We start from the raw sequence: 26,563 nt of genomic DNA on the forward strand, positions 1-26,563 counted from the left end.
CAACCTACCTTTGTCCTATCTTCAACGTTCTCTGACTTCACTGTTTCCCCTGCTACCTCTCATGTTGTCTCTTACCGTGGGGTGTCTGGTCCTGCAATGGGCAGTCAAATTTTGTCAATGTTGGAGGACAATTTTAATATAATAATCAACACTAAGAGCAAGGATGGCTAGGGGACAAGCCAGGACCCTGGTTACAAAACTACAAGGTGCTTGGGGGGCTGACATTATTATTTTTGTTGATGGTGGGATGGTTACCTTGACGCTTCCAGACTCTTTTTTTCCATTGCCCAACTACCCTCAAATTCCTTTTCCCATTCTGCCTGAAGACTTTATTTTTTTTTGTTTTCTCATTTTGACTTGCTTTGTTGAGACTTTTTTGATATAGCAGTTATTTTTCAGATATATTAAAAAGGTTACAACATGTTATGTTTAAAAAAACACTGTTTTCTTAATTCTGTATAATGTTTCTTGCATTCAATGTGGGTATATGTAAATGTGTGGGTACTTGACATATGCTTTCAGTATGATGGCTTGAACCAATTCTTTTCTTACTGTTCCAAATTTAGTAAGGGTGCAAAGTGATATTGAAAGATACCATAGAACACATACCTAAAGACATCCTAGTCAACTCAAGTTAGAGGCTGTGAAGAGTGCGCATATTTCTATTACCAAACAATGGTGAAGAAAAAATAATATTTACATTATGTACAGGGGATATCTTCAATGATTACACAATTGTGGAGGTGAAAATCTTTGTGAGAGTATGGTCATTCTGGGTGTTTGTCAGCCATCTGAGGGAGGCCTTGAAGTGAATCTGAAATGTTGGACAGAGTAGATCATATTGCACAAATATCCTATCGCATATCACTCTGTTGTAAAAATGTATTCTCCTACTGGCCAAAATGAGCCAGGAGGATAACAGAGCTACCCAAACCAATACCTCAGGGTAGCGCCTGCATCTTCATTTACTCCTCAGTTAGATCAACTCCCACCAGAAATAGCACTGTTTCAAAAGGTAGTATATGAGAAAATTGTTACAATAACAAAACATATACCCAAACACCCTATAACCTAAGTGTGGAAGAATACCAAGCCAAGATTGACCTAAAACAGACCCCTTCCATCAGAATTAAAAATTGTGACAAGGGAGGTGGCATAATTGTTTTAGACACTACCACATATATCAATAATATGGAAATCATGTTGGGCGATACTAATTTCTACCAACCCATATATTGTGATCACACCAATAACACAATTAAAAAGATCAAAAGATTGACAAATTTGGCCAGAACCCGAAAATGGCTAGTATCTATGGCATTCCAAAGATACAAAAAACACAAAACGAGTCCACCTTACATATCGATAGTTACAACCATCGGTTCTGTTACAGAACTATTATCTAAACACATTGATGCTATTCTTTGCCCTCATGTACCCCAAATACCCTCCTATGTCCAAGATCATTAATCTTATAGAAAATACCATCTTTTATACCAATGCTCCTATATTGGTCACCTTGGACATAGAAGCGCTGTACATCAACATCCCTATTGAAGGAGCCCTGGAGGCTGTCAATTGGTTCATAATGGATAATAACATCACATGCTCTAAGATTTTTATCCTAGAGTGTCTTCAATTAGTTCTAGAGGATAATGTTTTTGAATGTAATGGCAACCTTTATAAACAGACCAAAGGAGTCAGTATGGGGTCTTCCTGTGCCCCAATAGTGGCAAATATATATATGGCCAAGTTTGAAAAAAGATTCATCCACAACGAGATAGCGCCATTCTTTGAATCTGTGACCAAATGGTTGCGTTATATAGATGATATCTTTTTCATTTGGATAGATACCTCTGACACCTTGGCTGCATTTTTAGAACGGTTAAACCTATGTGAAGCAAAACCCAGGTGGAATACCTGGACATTGTCGTCAAAGACGTAGATAGAAGACTAGGTGTAGACCTTTACACAAAAGCTACAGCATGTAATACCTTGCTCCATTATACCAGCTTTCATCCTCCTGCACAAAAGCAGCATACTTTTTGAGCAATTTCTTCGTCTTCGACGTACCTGCACGAGCATCAAAGCCGTCAGTATAAAAGAGAAGTTTCTCACATGAGGCTACCCCAACACATGAGTTAGAGTCTCAATGAAAACAGTATGATATTACGATAGACCGCATTTACTGACAAACAGTAACACGATACTCTATGGCAAATGAAAGAATTCAACACACGGTCTGTTCTAGTTGGCACATCCTTAACATCAATCGGCCAATCCCCGAACAATTGCCAAAACCCATATTTGCTTTACAGAGAAGCAGCAATTTGAAAGATCATATGGTTCATTCAAGGATGAAAAATATTATTTCTGTTTCACAAAGATCAATTGATGGACTCAATCCAGTTATAAATTTCCACTGTATTACATGCAAAGCATGTCCACAAACAATAGAAACCCCTAAATTAGAATTTAACAATCAGGTTATCAAATCAAAAGGGTTATATAACTGCAAAAGAAAGGACATCATTTACCTATTCCTGTGTCCTTGCAATTTAGGCTATGTTGGGGAAACGTCTAGATCTTTAAATACACGTCAGACAGAGTACAGATCTGCGGTCACAACTAAAAAAACAACTGCACCCATTGTTCAACATTACATTGATAACCATCATACTCCAGAAGATATACGATGGTTCATATTGGAAAAAATACAATACGGACCAGGGACCAATATTGAAGCCATCAGGAAACGAAAGGAGGTCTATTGGATTTTCTTGCTTGGCACGGCAACCGGGGGACTCAATCTGGAGATCCCGTGGCACCAAGCAATCAAATTCAATGATTAATGCCTCTAGTCATATCATCTCTTGGGACGTCACTGTTTTGGACACGAGTACTGAGCTGTAAATATCTCAAAATTCAAGAATGGATTTATTATCTCCCATACTTTTTGTCCTAACAATTTGGTGTCTGAAATAAATTAACATGTTTTTATTACATAATCCTCGATGTGCCCTTTCCTCTGGATATGCACTCAACTCAGTCATCACAGTTGAATTCATTGTCCTTTTTACATTCACTTTACGATAATATGAGTATTTTTCCAACATGGCCACCATGTAGCTATACGTTTTGTAGCTCACCACACGTATTTCAACTTCCGGTTTCGATTGAGGATGTATATCCGGTCTCGCATGCATGTTGTCTTTACAAATTTGTGTCTAAAATAAATTAACATGTCTCTATCATATTAACCTCGATGTGCCTTTATCTTTGGATATGCACTCAATTTAGTCCTTATAGTTTAAATCTGTCGCTTTTACATTCACATCACGATAATGTGAGTATCTTCAACATGGGCGCCAGGCTTAGCTGTCTATGAAGTTAAGTGTTCTGTTCCATTGGTTTTATGTAGCTCACCACACACATTTTTACTTCTGGTTTCGATTGAGGATTTATATCCGGTTTTCAGAGGCGCTTCACACAGAAAAGCCAGTTGCCGAGCGATACGTGTTCCGCATCTGGGAACAGGTGAGTTATGCTCTGTAGGTGGACTGTGGAGCGCATACCTATTTATGCAATAGTCATAGGGCTAGCCCATTAGAAACAGCTAGATTTTAAGGTCACTGTTTGCCTGTATTTTTTCAATTTAAAACATTCCTTTTTATGATTATAGACCCAGGCGTTACTACTGACGCAAGCAAATGGTGTTTGTATTATGTGATTATATATAGCCCCTTTTAAACTCGGGTCACTTTTAAAATACATGACTAAGGGAGACCTTTCATTTTTTAGAACAGGGGCATTAGTGGAGAATTAATACTCAGGCACGCATCTTATTACGCTAAAATAGAGTATAGAAGTCATTAGCTTTCCATCTTTCTGTCTTCCGGCTTTTCCATACAGTCCCTTATATTATCGTTTCAGATCTACAACATGTCCACAGAGAGCATTCCAGATTAGAATTCAAGTATATCGCTCAGTTTAACCACCTCCGCTAGTTGAAGGGTAAGAAATTTAAGATATCTCTGTAACATCACATCTTAACCATGTGTATAGTAAAATCAGACACATCACCACGATCTCCTCTAACATGTATGATTCTCTGCCTCCACTACAGAGTCTTTCAGGCTCCCTTGTACCATTTTTCGAATGAATTGGAATATTATTTCGCTCGGTATACATAAAATAAAACCCCCGGTTTTCCCAATTAAGGTAAATCCTTCAGTTATAAGTTTATATTATAATATTGTATTGCAATAGGTATTATCACAGAGTCATCATCATAATCTTTATTTCGGTTGTAAAACCATAAAAGATGCAACATATACTTCCTTAGCAGTGGGTCCCATGATACAGTTAACACAAGTAAAAGTAGATATTTAGTACACCAGGTTCAAATGGTCAAGTATCATGTCATAAGAGTTGTAAACACAGAGGAAATCGCTTAGATGCAGCATTTTCATGTGTGTACTCAATTAAAAATCAAGTAAAAAACGATAAAACAGGAATAGAGTGCGATAATGACTAACAATATTCACAATTTAAAAAGATTTTGATGAAAACTTTGAGAAGAAAGTTAAAAACAGGATCCTAGGGATCAAAGCACCCACGAGTAGTAAGATTTTTCCTACAGCTGGTCCCTAGCACAAGTAAAAGTGGACAGGAGCCTTCGCCTAATGGCCCAGAACCGGCCAAGAAATGTTGCAATGGCACATGCAAAGGATGGCCTTGTATCTGATCTTAAAATCCGTAGTGCGTCAAGATGGCTATGGGTTCCCAACTGTCTGCATAGTGGGACCAACCAATTCCTTCTTGGTCTGTCGTAGGCTGGACATGCAAAGAAAACATGGCCCACAGTTTCGTTTGGGTCGGGACAGGATCCCTTGGGCTGGCTGATGTTGTTTAGCCAAAGGTTTGTAAAGGCATTGATAGGTAAGCAGCCAAACCAAAACTGGGTATACAATTTCCTGCCCCAGGAACTTTGATGATATCAAGATATTTCTCTAGGTATTTCGAGTATTTTATGTCTAAAAAAATATCGTTTAAGCAACCATGACGAATCCTCGAATAGGTGGTCTGTTCTACCCATAGCCAATATTGACGCTTTAGCTGGTCCTTTGAGTACCGTGGAGGAGAGCTAGCAGGCTCATTAGGGAGGCCAATTGCTGCCCGAACAGTGTTAACATATTTTATCCACCCAATTTTTTTATTCCTGTCTAGTGCGGGCACTTCGTTAAAAGCAGCAACATACGTGGCCAGGTCGGGGGTGGTGACCAACCTATACTAAAAAAGCAAGGGGCGCAGACACGCTTGGGTCATGTATAGACCTAACTCCGAGGTCCAATTTCAAAGGAAGAAGGGGGTGCTATGGGGCAGGGCGACAAGACTTCTAAAAAACTTGTTTTCAACTGTTGTTAATTTCCTTGCGTCCACCAGACCCCACAGTTCTGCTCCATAGAGTACACTACTCACAACCTTTGAGCTATAGAGTTTAAGAGCTGGGGCTACGGGCTTCGTATATGATAAGCAAATCTCGCGCCGCAATGCCCCTGCTAGCTGAGAGAATTTTAGGGACGCCTTGTTCAACTGATTATTCCAGGTCATGCTTTCGGAGACCACTATGGAAGACGCGGTACTCCATCGCACAGGCGAGCGGTGAACGAGCGCCAGGAAAACGCTGCTGGCGTGTCACGTGGTGTGAACAGTGAGCAGAGCAGAGCACAGAGTGGAGAGGGAGCGGGAGCCGCGAGAACCGCTGGAGCCGTGGCGGCGGCTTGTACGGCCATTGAGTGGGGTTGGGCGAGAGGGACCTTCGGAGCCGAGACTGAGAGGAGCAGGTGTACGGTGCGAGGCTGCCGCTGCCCCCGGCGAGCCGCCACGAGTGCCTGTATGTGCCCGCAGGTGAGCGTGGGCGTAAAAGCCAGCGGGCCATTTACTATAAGTCAACCGCAAATTGCACCCGTAAGTCACCCCTTCGCCCCTCCGCCTCCCCTTCTTACTCATATTTATATTTTAGCCACGGTCCCAGCCCCATCAAAAACTCTGCTCAGCCCACACCCTATTAAAAAAGTCGACCACTGTTGGAAGGGAGTCACCAAGGATCCTGAGACTGATGAGAGAGGAGCAGACTGCAACCAGTCGTACCGGAGAGTTTGCTAATTCCAGTCCTGTTTTTTTGTTCCTCCCCGCCCCCCTCCTTGACTTGCCTGGGGGGCCGCATCAGCACTAGAGACCTTGAGGCAAAGTGAGAGAGAGTATACAGGTCAGAATTGTACCAGGCTTTTCGTGGCAGATTTGCAGTTTGTAACGGAGCTGGCAGAGGAACGTAATCTGTGGCCCAGGAAAAGCAGAGTAAAGGAAAGCGCACCCTTTTTCATCCATGAAGACGGTGGAGAGACTGGAGAGACAGGGGAGAGAAGAGTAACCTTCATAGTACTTTCCACCTACCCTACCCTCTACCTACCCCCACCTTACTACTATTCACATAACTCAACCAATTGCAGTACCAACTCCTGTCCATCCACAAACTCTATAAATTGTGTTGAACTTATTGTCTGCATAGCCCATATCTCTAGCGCAATTGAAACGTGTCTTAAAGTGATATCCATAGCAATCTAACGATCTCATTACTCCGTCTGCCACAGTGATTGTTTATATTGTCAGTATTGGCTCTGTGTTGATTCCGTGTGTTTTTTCTGTTTTTTTTTTTTATCCTGCGAGGTGGAGAGTGGAAATCCTGCGTTCGGTCTTTGGTGTTGCATGACCGGCGCATCTGTGGTCTGGAACATTGGATTTATACCTCTCTAAGTGATCGGCTTGCCTAAAGGTCTTCTATTTTGCAAGTTCTAAGTAATGACCGCAAACAAATTGCGCTCTGGTAGATTGGTGTACTTTAGGGCATGCAAAAAAACCAGAGCTAATCCTTTAAGTAATAATTCATTGCAAATAAACATTCTGAAGAGTTTTAATACCATTCCATCTCTTTTTTAAAAAAAGGAATAAGTCTTAAATCAGCAGCGATGCAGGGATCTCTACAACAAGATTTTATAGATCACATAGGAGCCAGTGATTCCATTGGAAAGCCACTACCTGAAGTAACCTCTAATTTACTGTCCAAAACCAGGGACCCACGAGCTATAGATCCTCAGCCCTTTGAAATTGGGGAGGGTGATTCTTTGTTGGCTAATTTAACCATTCACTCTCTATCTAAAGGAATTGTTGAAGCTGAAGGGGAGCTTTGCCCAGTTTCAGTTGCGGGTGAACATATTTTAGAAGACTTTACGCCTCCTGATATAAGGTTAGATCAGTCCCCTAAGCTGTCCCAAGTTTCTAACTTGGAATCGTCTAGGATAGTCATTCCTGCTACTTCTCTTACTGTCAAGCATTGTCCAGCCAAAATGCGTCTGTTCAGCAGTACACCTAGTGAATCGGGCTCAATAAACTCCCGGGGCTCCCTAACCCCTGTTTTGTCCCCGAGCTATTTCCCCTCAATCAACAATCCAGAGTCAAAAATACCTATGTCGGAATCTCTATTCTGTCTGGAAAGAGTGCTGTCCTCTATTCTAGCTCTCTTGGAGAGATCTGTAGGTAACTCTGATCTTATTTTGGACCAGTGGAACGGGGCGCGCGACACAAGCTCCGGGCCAGCATCATAGAAGCAATCATCTGCACGGAAACGTCCGACAGAGTTACACAGCGTTACACACATAGGAGCTGTATGTACACTCTATTAGCCGCTGAGAATATCACATCTACAGCAGAGTGAGAGTGCCGGTAGAGATCAGCAGAGAGCAGCAGTGAGCAGAGAGCTGCGAATGCCACAAGCCGCGGACCACTAGCCACGAGAGAGGAGAGAGGGGATTTGGCTCTGCCGGCGTCTGTACTGGGAGCTTTGGAGCCTTGGAGCCTTAGAGCCGTAACCAAAGCTGTAGCCATAGCCGTAGCTGTAACCGCAGCCGGGTTGAACCGGTGCCGGTGTTGGGAAGTTGCCGGCTCTGGCTCCAAAGCGTCGCAGGGGGAAGCGAATACCGGCGGCCCAGTGCTCTCCAGTTACGGCAGGGTGACACGAAGATCCTGTGAAACAGCAGGGGAAACCTGAGCTACGGGGTGAAAACCGCCATGCCGTGCTGCTTGTGTGACTCTCGGCATGCTGCGGTAGGAGCCAAACCGGTGCCTGAATCAGCTGATCCCGGAGAATCTGCCGCGGAAAGCCACGGAGCGGAGTGGAGCAGAAGCTGAGCTCAGAAGGGGAGTGGCGGAGTGGCTGAGTCAAAGGAGCAGAGCGGAGTGGAGGAGTGCCAGCGGAGGCACCAGCGCCATTGGCGAGGCGTTGACAGGTGAGCCGCCGTGACCCCCGCCGCGACCTCCAGCTCGAGACCAGAGTGACTCGTGTCTCCGCAGCAGCAGAGTCACTAGATCCACCAGAGCTAAGCCACTAGATCCACCAGAGCAACACCAAACGCCAGCCACTACTGGCAAAAGCATAGGCTTGTGGTCTGAGGGTCGCTCCCTGCTCTCACCACATCACTGCCCCTTTGCCGCTCAAACAGACAAATAGCTAACAGCTAACAGCAGGGGCAAACCTGAGCTACGGGGTAAAAACCGCCGTGCCGTGCCGCTTGTGTGACTCTCGGCTTGCTGCGGTAGGAGCCAAACCGGTGCCTGAATCAGCTGATCCGGAGAATCTGCCGCGGGAAGCCACAGAGCGGAGTGGACCAGAAGCTGAGCTCTGAAGTGGAGTGGCGGAGTGGCTGAGTCAAAGGAGCAGAGAAGAGGTGGAGGAGTGGCAGCGGAGGCACCAGCAGCATCGGCGAGGTGTTGAAAGGTGAGCCGCCGTGACCCCCGCCGCAACCTCCAGCTCGAGACCAGAGTGACTCGTGTCTCCGCAGCAGCAGAGCCACTAGATCCACCAGAGCTGAGCCACTAGATCCACCAGATCAACACCAAACGCCAGCCACTACTGGCAAAAGCAGAGGCTTGTGGACTCAGGGTCCATCCCTGCTCTCACCACATCACTGCCCCTTTGCCGCTCAAACAGTCAAATAGCTAATAGCTGATAGCCGTAACAGCTTCAACAGCTATATCAGACAATAACTCAATAGTCGAACCAGCCGGCCGTACTAGCAAGCGAGTTCAGCCCAGTCAGCTGTCTGCAGCCCCGCGGTGAGCAGAGAGCCTGCGGTAAGGGAGCGGCAGCACCACGAGGAAGGAGTGGGGAAAAGAAAAGAAGGAAGGGAGGAAAAAAGGTGCTGGTCCAACTGAGCTGATTGAGCGGTGTGGAGCAGAGTGGATCGGAAGACCTAAAGAGAGAGGGCCAGAGGCCCTATGGCCTGAGGCTTGAGGACAGTGGGGGGAGGAGATACCTAGAGACTGGTGCATTGCGAGACTGTGTCCTTTCCACCTGCACCTCGCTTCCGCGACACCAGCCACTGAACAAGTTTTCTTGGGCAAAGACCGAACAGCCAAGCACTTTTCTTAATGTATTTGGCTAACTTATTGGCTTCTTTGGCATAATTTCAGCATGAGGTCAGGCAAGAAAAGGGTCCACCTCGAAAACAAGCCTAAAACCAAGCGAAAGGCAAAGCAGGACGCCGCAGCAACCGCTAACAAAAAGGATAACGTAAATGAAGCCAGCGGGAGCTGGGATTCATCTCTAGGAGAAATCGGAGTGTCCAGCGACCAAGCCCCATCAGCTGCGATTTCTCGCCCCAACCTTCGACAACCAAAAATAACATCAAAATGTAATTTCTTGAAGGATCCACTCTCCACTATCTTTTCGTCCAGTGGAAAAATCCTGGGCCTCCAGGATTCACCTCTTCCACTTTCCCCTTGCGAACTGCAAAAAGACCAATCCTTGGGCCAAGAAAGCGGAACCACGAACCGCTCTTCCACAGCAGACGGACTACCGGCATCGGGTCCACCTGCAAAGGGGATAACAGGGCCCATGGGTGAAGGTGAGCTAACAATCAAGGCCTTTTGCAGCCCACCAGCCCCACGGTCAGGCAACAGGGGGCTTACCCCTGTCCCACATCTATCTTCCTCTCTCACGTACACCAACTCCCCACCGACACCAACAACTTTACCCTCACTTGTAAATAGTCAGAAACCAAAGCATTCTTTGCACAAACTCACTACCTGCAGCGGCAAGGACTTCTCTCAATGGCAAGAACCCCTAAGCAGCGATAACCCAGACCATCTAAACAACTCGCTGATTACTGATAAAAGCATTCAAGACCAACTGGACAGCGCAAAACCCACCCAAAGCCAACTGAAGAAATGGCAAAAGACCAGAGCTCCGATGACCATCGTAAGGAGGACGTGGGAAAGATATCAAACCTTGGGAGCGACGGCCCCATCAACTTAACCTATTTGGGTTCACAGGAATGGGCAGAACTAGTCAGTCAACAAAATCCAGCCTTCTAAAAGGGGCTCTGACTGGGAGGGCATATTTTCAAATTCAACCGCTTTACCGAATTCTTCTATGTCTTCAACACCCAACAAACGGACAACCCAAAAAATGCCCCTACACGGGACTCAAGCATCAGACGTGTCAAACACGTGGGACATTCTTCTAAACACCATGCAGCGGACTGTAGACACTCTCCACTTCTAATCTGACAAAATGGATCTACAGCTGACTTTACTTGACACCTTGGCTGTCTTTGTTGGGCGGATAGATGAGAAACTCGGCCAATTAAACTCTCTAATTAGCAGAGCTCGGCAAGACGCAAAGCTGGTATGCAGCTGCGGTCCTATCATTGACAAACCGGTAGCATTTCCAGAAATAGTATTCTCTCTGATAGAAGGGTTGCCAAAAGGGCCCAACGCAAGGCCCCAGCACATCAATCCCGGCGAAATAGCCTTCCTCGTACCACCAACAGGAGGGCCTATTATAGCCAGCACAGCAGACAAGGCTGCACTGGTGCCGCCGTCGGGCTGTGAGATGTCGCCATCGGGCCATCTGACAACATGTTCCTCTCCCCCTCCGAAGGTTAACACGCCGCCCCTGAATGCGAAAGGGCGGCGGCAGCAAAAGAGGAAAGGCCGCAAAAAATTAACAACCACAAGCATGCCAGAAGTCTACCCACTTTTTAAGTCAGGAAAAAGACAGGAGCAGCAAGACCTGGGCGCAATTACAGTAAACAATGCCAGTGGAGAACTAACCTCCACGGGGCACAGACCTTCCACATACGGAGTACACCCAGTAGCACCCACAGGGGCATTTATGCAGGAGGATGGGAGGGCTCGGTCCGGCAGGGAAACTGGAAACCAAAACACGAAGGAAATCCGTGGCCCTGATAAAGAGAACAACGCTAGCCCCGCTAAACCACTATCAACATTCGAACCAAGAGGGCTACAGCCTAAGCACAGAATGGGCCCAGCACGGGAAGTTTCTATTATCACCCACTGTGAAAGATCCCGAGCTCAAGAACAGAGGGGAATAGGGCTACTGTGCCCCCAAAATCAGCTATATTCCACCATAGTGAGTGTCTCTACAGCTCCATCTGCTCCTGCTTCCATGAATCCCTCCTCCGGGGACATTCTCATAGGAATCGTACCTCAGTTCGACAACAGTAACTTAAGGACCCAAGTCCTCACCCACCTGCCAACAGCACAGTCGAATGATTTACACAGGAACTCTACCATTATCCTCTTCACTCCAGAGTATAAATCTAAGGGCCCATTCGATATACTGAATAGAGGGAACTTATTACGGTTGCTTAGCACCATACCAGCGTTAAACGACCTATCCTCAGCTGACCTCCTCTCTATAGAATTCATAAAAACGGATAGGACATATGGCAACGAAGCGACAAAAGCAACATGGATTTCTTCCGAAATTGCAAATAAAATCTTAAAAGACGAAAATCTCCTTAAAACATGGGCGATCAAATGTGCGGTATAGCACAACATAGGATATCCGCTGCCCTTGCTCGAGAGACCTAAGCAGCTATTACCTACAACAACTTCGAAGACAAGGTCGGTGCTGAGGGGTGCACTGGGTCGATCTCCCACAACCGCTCAGGCGACGCTGACCAAAAACAGCTCAATGATCACCAATTCGTACAGCGCGGTCGAACACCGGCTCTTCAGAATAAGCAATATACCAAGTAATCCTCATTGACAAGGAAATTTAATGGAGTTAGGCCTGCGCTCGGCCGCGCCACACCTGGAACTATGCTCATGGAATCTAAATGGGCTCAACAACAAAGCAGCAGACTCTGATTTCCTACAATACGTGAAATCATTCGACATCATCCTCCTCCAGGAAACATGGCTGGAGGAGCCGGTTCACATAGAGGGCTACACCTGCTACCACTCCCCAGCCACAAGGAAAAGCAAATTCGGGCGGCTGGCAGGCGGCCTAGCAACTTACATCAAAATCTCAACTGTTGGCAATGTGCAGGCACTCACCACCAACTCTCTGGCTATCAACACAGTTGGGATTACATTAAATTTTGGGGTTAAGAAGAAAGAGGTTCAGTTGATTAACACCTACATTAATCCAAGGAAGAAGAAACAAGAGGCGAAACGCCTAATGGAACACCTATATTACGTCATGGCTATGCAAACCTCACCCAATTTAATTCTTTCTGGAGACTTCAATCAATGTATCTTAGGGTCATCCCTAGACAGTGACATACAGGCCCAGTCTTACCACTGGAATATTCCAATCCAATCATTCAGCAGCCAAGGTAAAATCCCCAAGCTGGCAAAGGAGCTGCTGGAAGACTTGGAACATACCGGCCTGAGGGTTCTAAATGGAAGATTTCCTGAAGATTCTCCATCTGTGGCCTCGTTCAACTCAGGCAACGCAACCTCTACAATAGACTACAGGTTAGTCTCTCTTCCACTTTTTCACCATGTACTAGGGGACAAGGTAGATAGTGACCATCGCCCCCAAGAAGTCTCTTTTTGTGCCCTTCCGGACCTAATTCTTTCAAACCCAACATGACCACATGCCAGTTATACCATAAATCTTCAAAGAATCAAAACCTCGGTTGCAAACGCGGTGGAGGTACTTCAAGCAGCAAAATTTCAACTAAACAGCTTAAACTATCCTTCGGGCAACCTAGTAGCAGGATGGGAAAAATTCACGGCCGTCTTTGCAAACAAATACTCAACAACTGTATGGCATTTTCCATCTTCTGGCTCCGGTGTCACAAGGAATGCCTCAAGCACCCAGAAATTAGCCTTGCAATCAATAAATCCCTAAGATTGTTGAGAAAAAGCCCAGGGGAACGGTGTTCTTCGTGCACAGCTTCACAAGCACCGGGCACACCTAAAAAAACTGAAATGGGCAGTCAAAAGATCCAACGAAGATGACTTTTGGGCCAAACTTCACTACGACTCTAAGGGAAACAACTGCGCCCAGTTCTGGTCCACAATAAACAAAATGTTAAATCCGAAAACCAGTGGAATAACATCCCACATAACTAAATCCTCATGGGAATCCTTCTTAAACACACACTTTAACCAACAGGTTGCGATAACAAGTAAGCCCCATGTTGCATTAGAGGGCCAACCTCCACAAATAACAACACCATGTGAAGAATTCAAACCTGTAACTATTGCGACTTTACTCAGGAAACTAATCTCCAAAGGAAGAAAAGATGGAGCAGCAGGGCCAAACGGAATTCCTCCGGCCCTCTTTAAACTTGAGCCGGAATACCGGGCAGAAACGCTGACTCCCCTCTACACGTCTGTCAGCCATTCGGGGTGCCTTCCTGCATCCTGGAGGGGCTCAACCATTTCACCTATATATAAGGCGGGGGACAGGACATTACCAAAAAACTACCGCCTGATAGCACTTTTGTATATTGAGGCTAAATACTTCGCGGGGCTATTACTGACCCAGCTGCGCGAATGGGCAACAAACCTCAACTTAATTCCATCTAGCCAAACGGGATTCTGCAGAGACACGGGAACAACACCAAATCTGCTGGCAATTTTGCTACTTATCGACAAGGCAAGGGTGACTAAACAGGCTCTCCACCTTTGCTTTGTGGATTTCAAGCAGGCGTTTGACAATGTAAACCGGGTCAACCTTTGGAGAAAACTGGCTTCTTGGGGGATCCCCGCGACTCTACTAAACCTTTTGATCGAATTGCATACCGACACGTGGGTTCAGGTAAAGCTCGGGAAGGGCACACACCTTTCTAGGCGTATTCCGACTACAAAAGGTCTAAAGCAAGGGTGCGTTTTAGCGCCCACCCTTTTTAACCTATTTACAGCTGACCTGCCACCTGCTCTAGAGGCTTGCAACACGCACGCATCCCGCTTGGGGGGCAAAGCGCTGTCCAGCATATCCTATGCAGACAACGTGGTCCTGGTTAGCCACACGAAAGTAGGTCTCCAGAATCTTATCAATACGCTGCACGGATACGTCGAAGCAAACCTACTAGAAGTAAACATCGACAAGACCAAAGTTTTGTCTCTAACTGGGAATAAAAAGCCGCACACTTGGTTCCTTAAAACGAAGGTTGTCGCAAATTGTTCGGAATACAGATATCTTGGAATCCTAGTCGACAAAAGAGGTCGCTACTTAAACCAACTACAGGCCATTAAGAGGAAAGGTATGCTGATAGCTACAACATTTAAACAGCTAAAGTAAAATTTGAATGGTACTACTCTTATGCCACTGCTCCGTGTGGCTCAAGTCAAAATAGAATCATCTATTACGTACGGCAGCGAGGCTCTAAAAGGTACAGACGCGAAACTGCTGGACATAATCATTGCAAAGGCCTACAGACTTCTCTTTAACCTGCCAACCTACACCTCACAAGCCCAGATCCGGTTAGAATTTGGATTGACCTGTCAAACGCTTGCAAGAAGAGGGTCATATCTAAAGTGCTGGCATAAAATAAAGAATTCACCATAAAACACATTGAACCATCAGCTCTGGCAAGACTTGAGCAGTTTCTCCAAATCGCCGGCGAAAGCATACTTAGAAGAGTCCCTGACTGTCACAGGTCTGAAAGAATTATGGGATACCCCACTACCGCACTCGCAATTCAAGCATGTAGTAAACAAGAGCATAAAAAGACACTCGCATGTGGAAGACAAAGCCACCTTTTCCCACAGGCGTCATGCCTGGATGACACTGTGCACATATAAATCACCGGGGCTACAAGCTTATTCTGGTCTGGGGTACGGCAGGAAAACTAAAGAAGCCTTTCTAAAACATAGGCTTGGAATCCTACCAGCAATACCACATCTACAACCATGGCTGAGAAGGAACTATGGGATTATATGTAGGCTGTGCGGTGCAGGGAACGAAAATTTTGAACATCTGCTATGCACCTGCCCGGGGCTGAAAGAGGAAAGAGCAGCCCTGCTAAAAACTGCTATTAATGAACAAAGAATTCGCACATACAGACAAGCAGTTCTCGCTTGTTTTGATCCAGGTCTTCCGCCACTAAATGGGAAGTTGGAGAAATTCCTGAAACTAGTGGAGCTGAAACTAATAAGCCATGAATTCGCCCCCGAACAGATCTAAGGAACCATGGCCAAGATAAGATGCACTGAACAATGTTCATCTCCCATATTACACAGTTTTTTAGCACTACTACTTTTACAACTAAAGTTTTCTGTTTTTAAACTCTTCTTTTAACGTTTACCTGACCTTTTGTAATGATTTTAATTAACTGAAAACAATAAAAATGTACTTACTTATTTTGGACTCTGTTTTGTCCTTGAAAACGTTTATAGCCTCTGAACAAAAATGTTTTACAAACAGAGCTGGAAAATCTCCCTCTATTTTCTCCAACATAGGGAAGAGATCTTCTATTCCTTCACTTATAGAGGAAATCTTAGTCAAGTCAAACTCTATTTTATCTGTCCCTTCCACAAATGGTAATGTCGGGACTTTGGCACCCAGGCTGGGAAGCCATTCTTTAGGGGGAAAAATAAAATCAAAGGGAAAGAAAACACGGATCCCGTAGATAATTTACATCTATCCTTCTTGCAGCAATATTTTGACCCTGAGCCTTTAGTTTCAATGACTGCACCGCTGTCTTGTCAACAAGTTAAGCCGGAAAAAATAAATACAAGTATATCCCAAAAGATGTTCCCCATTTTTCTCAAAACAACCAAAAAGTCTTGTAAGCAGCCGACAGAGTCAGATTCGAAAGTTGGATGCTCTTCTGTTCAAGAAATGGCCACTACGAATATATGTAATATTGACTGTAAAAAAAAAAGATGAAAAAAAGAGAAAAGCGCCGAAAGATTAGCAAAAAAAGGACAAAACGGTTACGCTTAGATTCCAATCCTATTAAAAAAATGCCAATAAAACTGGATTCAAATATTTTGAAGGAGGAGGAAGGCCTTTTATGAAGAGCCCAATTGGGCCATTGTTCCTCTCTTCCAAAATTAAAGGTACCCAATGACCGTTACAAGAGGCAGTGTTGACAGACTTAAATGTTTCCCCTACTGTCCAGAATATTCTGAATCCCAAAGCTTCTCTATTTGTTTCTTCCGTAGGTAATGATGTCATTCATAATCCACACGAACACTTTCCTGAGGTGACCAGTTTTGTTGATGCCAAGCAATATCCTGCCCCCAATATCTTGGTTTTTTCATTTATTTTTTACCTTGAACCACATATGAATAGGTCTTTTTGCTGGGGTGCTTTGCAGCAATTCCAGGCCTTCAATTGATTGAGAGCAATGACATCGCCTTGGTTGAGATCCAAAAATACAATAATAATCTTAGGGGTGCAAGAGTAACATTCAAATCCAAAGCTATTTCATATTTGATTTTGGCACAAAGTGACAAATTATGATCTAGCGGCATTGACGTTTTAATCCCAGACGTGGCTCAAGCTTCAAACATAGTGGCCCAATGTAAGCTGTCAAACTTGGATTTGAAAATCTCAAATAAGGTTAAACCTTTGTTTGAGAGAGAAAGTAAATTGCAGGTCGTTCTCGGTAAAGAAGGTAGGAGGGTTTCCCTACACTTAGAGAAAAATACTGAGCACATGGTCCCCGTAGATGAGGAAAATAAGAAATGGTGCTTGCTAGCAGGTACACTTAACGCAAATAGATCCCTAAGCCTAAAATGTAGGAATCCTTCCGAGCAAGGATATTAGTGTGTTATCCTGGAACGCTGACGGCTTAAGTACCAGTAAAAATAAACTTTCATTTTTAAAAGAGCAGTACGGCGATATTATCTGTCTCCAAGAGACATGGATCACAAAGAATTGGTTCACTGAAGATTATATAGTACTAAGCCGGCCTGCGTTCCCAGTGAATAGAGGTCACGCTAAAGGAGGAATTGCTGTTTTGTTAAGCACACGCCTCAATTGGTCGTATAAATAATTTCACCAGGCCTCCAACTTAATTCAAGCAATTAAATTAAACTACAAGTATGACCAAGGCAATTTGTATTCCTTGTTGATTGTAAATGCATATCTCCCCCCGACAGATCTTATTCCTTTCTATTGAATGATTTATTTGCTTTTATTTCCTCTACTTTGGAGAGGGAAAACTGTAGGTCCCTTATATTAGTGGGAGATTTGAATGCTAAAGTTTAATCGTATAGTATACAGATATTTGCCAATTCTGAAAAAATGAGGCCCTAAATATACCCAAGGCTCAGTTCCCGACTCAATGCAGGACTGACAAGAGAGGAACCCAATTACTTGAAGGTTTGAGAAGCCTAGAGCTCATAATTGTTAATGGTAGGCTGGAAAAGGATATTCCTGCAAATTATACTCATAAGGCGCCATCTGGGAGATCTGTCATAGACTATTTCATTACTTCGGCAGATTTTTTTTTGTAAACTTAGAAATATGGCGGTCAGGGGAAATGCTCTTAGTGATGATATGTTGATTTGCTTTAAATTTGAATTTAGTTGCGCTAAGGTAGATCCCTGGAACTTCAAAGGTAGTTTAGTTGGGTTTAATGCGCCTGGTCGCCCCACCTCACATGTGCACCGTTATCTTCATGCAACCTGACCAAAGGTTCTAGAATTTTGAGGGGCATTCCAATGTTCATGAGGGTTTGCAAGAGTTGGTCTTTGGGTACAAGGTCGAAGGCGGTTTTGAGGTCTATAAAGGCAAGATATAAGCTGCTTTGCCCAACACAATCAGCTTCCAATATAGCAAGAGAAGGGACCCTTGCCCCGAGAGGCCCACTGTAAGTTTCTCTTCGTAAGGAGAGTGAGTTGGGTGGGAAACAGGGAAAAAAACATACTAGGGGATTGTATTGTTGTGAACTTCAAAGACCCTAAGGTAGCACAGCATGTCACTCGTGGTCCCCAGATATGCATGTGATCAAACATACAGGCACAAGATCTAAGTTATTTCTACAAGCCTGAAAACAATCCATTGGAGGGCACTGAGAAGACCATAAGGGGTGGACAGTGCAGCCAAACAGAGGGCGGGGAAGGATACACAGAGAGAGGAGTGAGTACTCGGGTAATGAAGCTCAGGGAGCATGTACAAACGAGAGTCTGGCAGTTCAAATGAGGGAAGGGTATGCTCTCCCGATGTTTAATAAATATGCGCCATTGGACTGGGGCAGACATCTCAGTGAAGTAGATTGACTACCCAAGGATAAGATAGGTAAGGAAAGGGAGCCACAGCTAAGAATACAAGCAGGGGAGTTCCTAAAAGGAGTACACCAAAATACGAATCATGTGGCACCATGTCACTTACCTCAAGTTAGACCTACAGATACCCAAACATCCAGTGAGCCCATCATGACCGCTGGACTCGCCACCAGTGGTCACTGGAGCACCCTTGAATTAGTGTCCTGGAAGGTGGCGGGTCTATCAGCAAAATTCCAAAACACTGAGTGGTTGGAATACATCAACAGATTTAATATAATCTGTGTCCAGGAAACCTGGGAAGTGGAACCGACTAATTTTAATTTGGTCAGGTTTAAATCCTTTGGTGTCCCAGCGGGTAGATCCACGGCAGGCAGAGCAAAGGGTGGTCTCCTAATATGGGTTCACTTGAGTTTGGATGGGGTCTGGAAGGACTTAAATTGGAAATCGGTCTGTATGATAGCTGTACAGTTCAAAAGTAAGGACCTCAACTTAACTCTAGTCAACTTTTATAATGCGGGAGGATGTAGAGTTGGTGAGCTGGAGGAAAGACTGGGGTCACAGAGAGAGTGGGATCAGGGTGCTACGGCCTGATTTATTTTTATAGCAGGGGATTTTAATTGTCATTTGTGTCCGAAACTGATACCGTTCACGAAAGACTGGACATCTTGTAATGTAGAAGAGGGAGCCCATTTTGATCATGCGGTGGAAGGAACGGAATTAAGTAGGGTGCTGAAAAGTTACAGTATGGAACACTCAATGGATCTGGTACCTATTAATCCTAATAAGCAGATTAACCCTACTTTCAAAGGAAGAGGCCATAGTTCATATATTGATTTTATACTTGTAGCCCACCTGTTAAAACAGCAGATTTTGGGTTTTAGCATTGATTGTAGTGGTTTCAGTGATCATAACCCACTAACAGTGACGGTGGCAGTGTCAAGGGTTAGTAAGGTAACAAGGAGGGGGCAGAAGGTATTAGGGAGACGGTTACGGACCAAGGTCGGCGCCTAAAATGGTCCAAACTTAATGGAGATAGTATTTATAAATCACTTTTGGAAGAGGGGAAGCAGCACCTAGAGGTGTGCTTAAACCTAGAGGTCAATGGGCCCCCGCTCGTCGAGGCATTTGAAGAGATAGGGCGGCTAGTAGATAGCTTAATGCATACGACGGGACGGGGAAAGAAAAAGATCGAGCCCAAATGGTTTGACAGAGAGTGTTCTCTAGCCCAAAAGAATCTAAGAGCTGCTCTCAAATACAAGCCAAGAGACAATCAAAGGGTTATGCACTGTAGACTAACTTATAAACAGGCAGTAAGGTGCCGGAAGAACTCGCTCCAAACCCAAACGTGGGAAGATCTTAGAGGAGCGGCAGAAAGAAGAGATCTTTCCATTTTTTGGTCGAGAGTCAACAGCCCTTGCTTTCAAGATGGAAATAGCCCACAGATAGCATCTAATGTGCTCCCTGAACAGTGATTGGAATACTTTAGAGGATTATATAATAGGGGGACCACCGAGACTGAGGAGCACGAGGCGAATGGGGGGTGGGATAGTGTTGCCAGAATTTACATTAGAGGAGATAGCGGGGGGCATCAAGGGCCTTTCCCGAAATAAAGCCCCAGGCCCGGATGGGATCCCGCCGGACCTCTTCTTGAGTAAAGTGGAACTGTGGGGCCCAGTTTTAACAAGAGTGATAAACGCGGCCTTAGTTTCTGGTCAACGGCCACAATAGTGCTCATTTTTGAAAAGGGGAGTAGGGCTAGCCCCGAGTGTTATCGCCCTATCTCTTTGATAGCTGTAACAGCTAAAGTGATGGGCAGGGTTGTCTTGAATCGCCTTATAAGTTGGGAAGAGGAACACCACATTCTTACTGATGTCCACTATAGTTTTCGGGCCTTCAGATCCACGACCGACCAATGCCTAAACCTATATCTATTGGTGACAACATATACAGTAGCCAATAAGGAAAAGGTTTATTTAGCATTCATGGACCTGGCAGCAGCCTTTGATTGTGTGACAGGGAGAAGTTGTGGGCCATAATGTCTAATTTAGGGGTAGATGCTGGTCTTATTAAGATTTTGAGAGCCCTGAACTGGAACACATCTGCAAAGGTGAGATACAATTTGGAGGGAGGGAACAACGAGTCCTTCAAGTTTACCAGCGGCGTCAGGCAGAGGTGTATTTTGTCCCCCTTTCTGTTCTCTCTATATATTAATGGCCGAGAACAATTTTTAACTAAACTAAAAGTGGACTCACCCAGAATAGGAAGAAAAACAATATCTGTCCTTCTTTAAGCAGACGATGTGGTCTTGCTGGCACGTACCCCACTCGGACTGCAGCGTCTGATAGACGGGTTTGTAAATTTCATGAACAGCTTAGATTTATCTGCCAACCTGACTAAATCGTATGTTATGGAGGACCTTTTCATACCTGGGAATTTTATTTGATAGGGGCCTACATTTTTAATCACTGATTGAGGAACGCTGTAATAAGTTAGTATCAAGCTCAGGGGCAATAATGAATTTTGGTCGCAGATTGGGAAGATGGTTCCCTGAGCAGATGTTGACTTTATATAACTCGATCTGTTATGCAAAAGTGGCATATGGGGCAGAATTGTGGAGGATTGTGGAGGCATCTAAATTGCAAATAGAGGGAAATAAATACCTGAGAAGGCTCCTCAAAGTCCCCCAGTGTGTATCCTCCCACATTCTACATAAAGAACTGGGCTGTGAGTACTTAGAGGATAGGGTGAGGAGTAGGCCCCTCGTTGCTTGGCTAAAGATTTGGGTCAACCCAGAAGCCAGTCTGACAAAACAGATAATTATTGACTGCCTGGGGAGGGAATAGGGAATGTCCATCCCATGGCTCAAGTATGTGAAGGATGGCTTGGAAAGCATCGGGTGTGAGGATCTTTTTCTGACACTATCCTGTATAATGAAACGGGATCAGGTCAGAGTAAAGGAGATGCTTTTCAAACACAAAGCCATAGCACGAGACGTGAAGGCTAGAAATAAACAGTGAGTAAAGGCACATGCTGTAGTGAGGTCCTGCAGTGGTCTGGAGCCCTACCTCGCCCTCATACATAACGCCCAGGATAGATTTTTAGTTACGCGTTTTAGGCTCAACCTTTTACATCATTTATTAGCCCAGCCGGCGGGTTTTACCAACTCAGTTGAGTCAAAGGGGCCCTGCGGCTGCTTTCACCGATCTCCGCAGGATACCCTTCATTTTGTATTAATATGCCCATTTTATCTAATGCCCAGGCGTCGCTTTTTAATATGTTTGCTTAAAAAGGCCGATCTTAGACACGTGAAAGAAGCTCTCATATTTTTACAAATGGCCCGAGATCCCCTGACTTTATTCTGTATGATAAACTTTTTAAGAGCATCAGCTAAATTAAGAGACACTAGAGGAATTTGCTGAGCAAATCCTATCACAATTCTGATAGAAAGGTGGAGGGGTGAATGTTTGTCTCTCATATGATTTGTGTACAAATAGAACTCTATCTCTTCTGATGTTTTCTTTTAACTATACATGTTTGTATTTTTTATACTGTACTTTTATGGTGTTAATGAAAAATGCAGAATAAAGAATATGATGATGATGATGAAGTATGTTAGTCACCCTGACCCAGTAATGTTCACTGGTTTCTTAAATGAATGATGACTCAAAGAAAAATAGAAATCATTGAATACATTTTATTTCCAAATAGGTTAAAAATGAGAATATCAGCAACAAATACTAAACACCATGTAATCTAGTGACCCTGCACTGGAGTCCCTAGGATTTAAGCACATGATTCGATATTACATGAAATGTATGCTTCCACAAGTAAAATAATGGACATAAATCATGGCATGTCATTTTAAAAAAACGATGGATTTAGGCCCAAATCTCTATACTGGGGTGAATGTATGACAATGTTCTGCATTCTGTCCATCACCTGTTGTTTTTGCCTATGTCATTTTCTTCCACAAGTCTACAGTGAAAATTGTAGATTGTGATATGTTAATTACTTCTGCCCTTTCTTTACCCAGGTCCTAAAGGAAACTCTTCGGTTATATGCTACAGCACCTGTTACTATGCGTCTGCTGGAGAATGAAACTGTCATTGAAGGTGTTAAAATACCAGCTAATTCTATTTTACTTGTAAGTTTTGTGAAAAACAGGTTTTGAATACCCATTAGTAATACCCCAGAATGTCAGATTTTGGGAGAACAGCAGATGGGTATGGGTGGTGTTATGCTAGCTCTTATGCTAGCTCTTAATGAACTAATGTGTGCTCAGTGTGCCCAATAATAAACACACACTCCAAAACACACGCACACACACCACTGCCATCCCCACCACCACTGTGAATTATGGAAAATAGTTCCTGGATTCCTAGCGAATATGAGTTTCATCACCATAATAACAGCCCCCAACCACTCTGCAGGGCTTTCCTATTGTCACAGTCAATAGGGTAAGTTGGCTTGGAAGGCCAAATTAGGCGGAAGGGTTTTCCACAAGCTTACATGGAATTCCCTTTGGGCTCTTGTGTCTATACTATGACTTAATCTTATTTTTTACCACCATCATTGTTTCACCCATTACACCTCCCACACACTCCCCGCGACCATGTACACAAGTACATTGATAAGAAGCAGTGCTAAAGAAAACTATAGTAACTTCAATTCTGGTATTGTGCAGCATGCATCTATTTTTTTTATTATTACTGGACAGGCAAACCGGAGAGAGACGGATGTTTTTTAAATCACCTTTCTGTCTAGGAGGAAGAGAGAAACAGTCATGTTCTTAACCACTTGGATGCTAAGGTGTTTTATGGCTCCGCATGCACTTTCCATTGAAATCAATGGAAACTCCATGACGAGTTACCCTTGTCATTAGCACTGAAGGGGTTAAATTACGCAACTGGAATAAAGGGCAGGAAACCCCTGCATTGTACTGTTGTTCCACTTACCAATGCTTTTTTATTTACATATTCAATTGTTTAGTTTAAAACCCGCTTATATGTCTCCTTAGGGCCATATCACAGCATTTGTAAGGCAAGTGCATGCATCGTAAGAGGGTTAAGGTCTTTAGTTGAGCTGCTGGGTGGCTGGCCAGCTTATCGGTTCTCAACAAGACAGACCTTGTGAGGCACTTTAGGAAAGGGAATCCCACCTCCCAAAGTAACAGGAGGTTTTCCTTGAAAAGTGTAGTTTTCAGGTTCTTCATGAAGGTTGATAGCCTAGTCAGGGCTTTGTAGTATAAGGTCAGAGATGTCCAGTGGCTGGAGCACCATTAACGTGCTGGCAATTGGGATATTTAAAATGGATGGCAAGATGCTGTAACATATGTTCTCTTCAACACCATTGTATCTTTTAAAAGAGGCACATCAAGTGATGTAAAAATGTATGCTAGTAAATAAGATGTTTTTAATTATAGTAAATCAAGTGGTAGGGCGTGCCCCTTTCTTTTTAATCCCTAAAATTAATTCACTTGTGTTTTCAGTTCAGTATGTTCGCTCTGGGAAGAATGGACAAGTTTTATAAGGATCCATTTGTATTTGATCCAGATCGATTCAGCCCGGAGGCTCCAAAGTAAGTCTGTATCTACCACATTTTTAACGTAGCTTCTTTGCTTTGAACACCAGCACTGCTCACCAGTACATCAGATTTAGAGGTGGAGCAGGTGGTCTCCCAGCTCACCCCCTCAGTACTAATGCATGTGGGCTGCCAACATACTGCCATGTCAAAATTAGAGTGACCATTCAAGCTACCTAATCCTGATCATGATGGGCAAGTTATGTTGCATGGTGTGGCACAATGGTGGCAACGGGCTCTTCTGCTCAAAGCTGGCAGATGCTACCCTTTATCCCTTACCTTGAATGCAAAGATTCCTATGTACCTCTTACGGGATGTTTTAGAGCACAGGAAATGAGACATGGTTGGTTTTCCAGGACCACGCAGTGTAGGGTGCTGTTACAACAGTAACAGGGGTTAGCTCTATGGTTAAGCATGTTCTCACAGCCCTGAGATTCACTGGCATTCCTGAGCCAGCAATTCTGCATGTGCATACCCTAAGTGATGGAAAATACCAGGAATGTCCTTGTCTCTGCAAGCCACCATCTCGCTCCTAATGGTCGCCCATTTATTACATCCCACTACTCCAAGATTTGTTGGATTGCGCAATGACAAAGGCTCTGTAACAAAGGCGCCCACTGCAGAAAATTACGGTAAAGAAATTATACCCTTACCGAGAATACCACTACAAAGAATGTCATGATAATAAATATTAACAAAAATGGTTAAGAGAGAACCCCATGTAATAAAGTGAATGTCCACACAGGGGTAGGTTCTTCAGTATTCCAAGAGGCTATTTACCATTTATTTCACCTCATCTATCAGCTGCCGAGCTCAAATACCTTCGCTCCTTCAACACCAAACATTCCAATCCCTTGAACCTTCTTAGGTAGAACCTTGTTACATCACCCTTCTCCCTTACTGTAATTAACAATATCTATCACTACCCTCAATGAACCCCTTTATACAATACAAAAATAAATTGACACAGTAATGAATAAGAAACGAAAAAGCACGAAAAACAATCTGCACAATTTAACTTCTAATATAGTCAGAAAGATAACCAGGAGATTTGCGGGACCTCTTACTTCTCCTGTGGCCTTCTTCATGTCCCTAGGCCTATAGGAATGAATGGGAAGGTATTCCTTAATTGCTAATCGCAATTTGTGATTCACAATTAAGGGATACGTAGCAATCGCAATTAATATTGCGAAACCTAGATACATTTCATTTTGAGAGTCCCTAATAGAGATTCGTTAAAATTTGCTATTAAGGACTCCCAAAACAATTTTTTGATACATATGCCCTGTTATCTCTTAAGCACACAGGTGGTATTAACCTCGTGCCCTCGGTAATACACCATTCGTAACTGCTAACTCACCTTTCAAAATGGGCCAGGGTTTCACTAACTTGTGCACCTTATCCGACGATATTAAATCAATTACTTCGAGTAACTCTACATCTTTTTGCAACTCCTCCTTCCACTCTTTTTCCTTAATGGCACCTAATGTGATCTCACGCACTTTCACATCCTGCTCCAAAAACTCATTCATGTCATTTTGAGACACAGGAGTATCAACCAAGTCAACAAGCCGTGAAAGACAATCCGAGATAAACAACATTACACCAGGGATGTATTCTGGGGTGAAATCAAACTCTTGATTTGAAATGACCCCATCTTCTAATTCTTGAAGATATAGAATCCAACCCTTGCCTCTCAAAAATGTCCTTCAAGGGTTTGTGATCAGACCTAACCTTAAAAGATGTTCTCCATACAAAATTCTGACCCTGTGTCTGTACAGGAGTGACAGAAATTGGTCCATCAACATGAAGCCGCAAAGTTCAATTGAGTCTGACCCATTAGGCGGAATAAATAAACAAGAACATAATTCATAATATAGTCAACTAGATATGTGTCCCACGTGGAAGGATTCCTCTGGAATTCAAAGATTCTCAAAGTGATTAATAGCTATAGAACTGGACCTGCTAAAAGAGATTCTGGTGGATTGTTATTGTAGTTCAGTCTGAGTAACAATAAAGTTATTGGCAAATATTTAAGGGATTATTTCTTGATTACAACCAGTTTGGTTGTTTTTATTCCATAAATCCATTCTTTTAGTAATTATGTGCCTTTTTTACACTATCAGTGACATATTTTGAATGAACCCATCGTATTGCTTGCAATGCCTGTGTGGGAAAAAGTCTGTGTTCTTGGTGTTTCAACTGATAACATTGCGAACAGTGAACTTAGCTAAAATACAAACTCTGCTCAGGTTCAGAGGTGAAGATGTTTGCATAAGGACACTTTTATCGGTGAATGACCTTTTTCAACAGCATTATAGCATGCCAAGTTAATACACTAAGGTTCCTTCTAAAGCACCATAATAAAGGACAAACTTCTCAGGCTTGGAAATATGGCAATATCTTCATTTTGTGGACTTGC

At 43.8% G+C, this 26,563-nt stretch overlaps 1 protein-coding gene across 2 annotated transcripts in view; it reads left to right on the forward strand.

Annotated features, from left to right (window-relative positions):
* LOC144781360 (cholesterol 24-hydroxylase-like) overlaps positions 1 to 26,563 on the forward strand; it is a 256,024-nt gene that overhangs the window by 165,376 nt on the left and 64,085 nt on the right. For both annotated transcript variants that reach the window (XM_078660149.1, XM_078660150.1), the window contains exons 12-13: positions 22,595 to 22,705; positions 24,050 to 24,138. In XM_078660149.1, coding sequence (XP_078516275.1) covers positions 22,595 to 22,705; positions 24,050 to 24,138 — 200 coding nt within the window. The remainder of the gene's footprint in view (positions 1 to 22,594; positions 22,706 to 24,049; positions 24,139 to 26,563) is intronic.

Source organism: Lissotriton helveticus, chromosome 9 (assembly GCF_964261635.1).
Source record: "Lissotriton helveticus chromosome 9, aLisHel1.1, whole genome shotgun sequence".
NCBI classification, from domain to species: domain Eukaryota; kingdom Metazoa; phylum Chordata; class Amphibia; order Caudata; family Salamandridae; genus Lissotriton; species Lissotriton helveticus.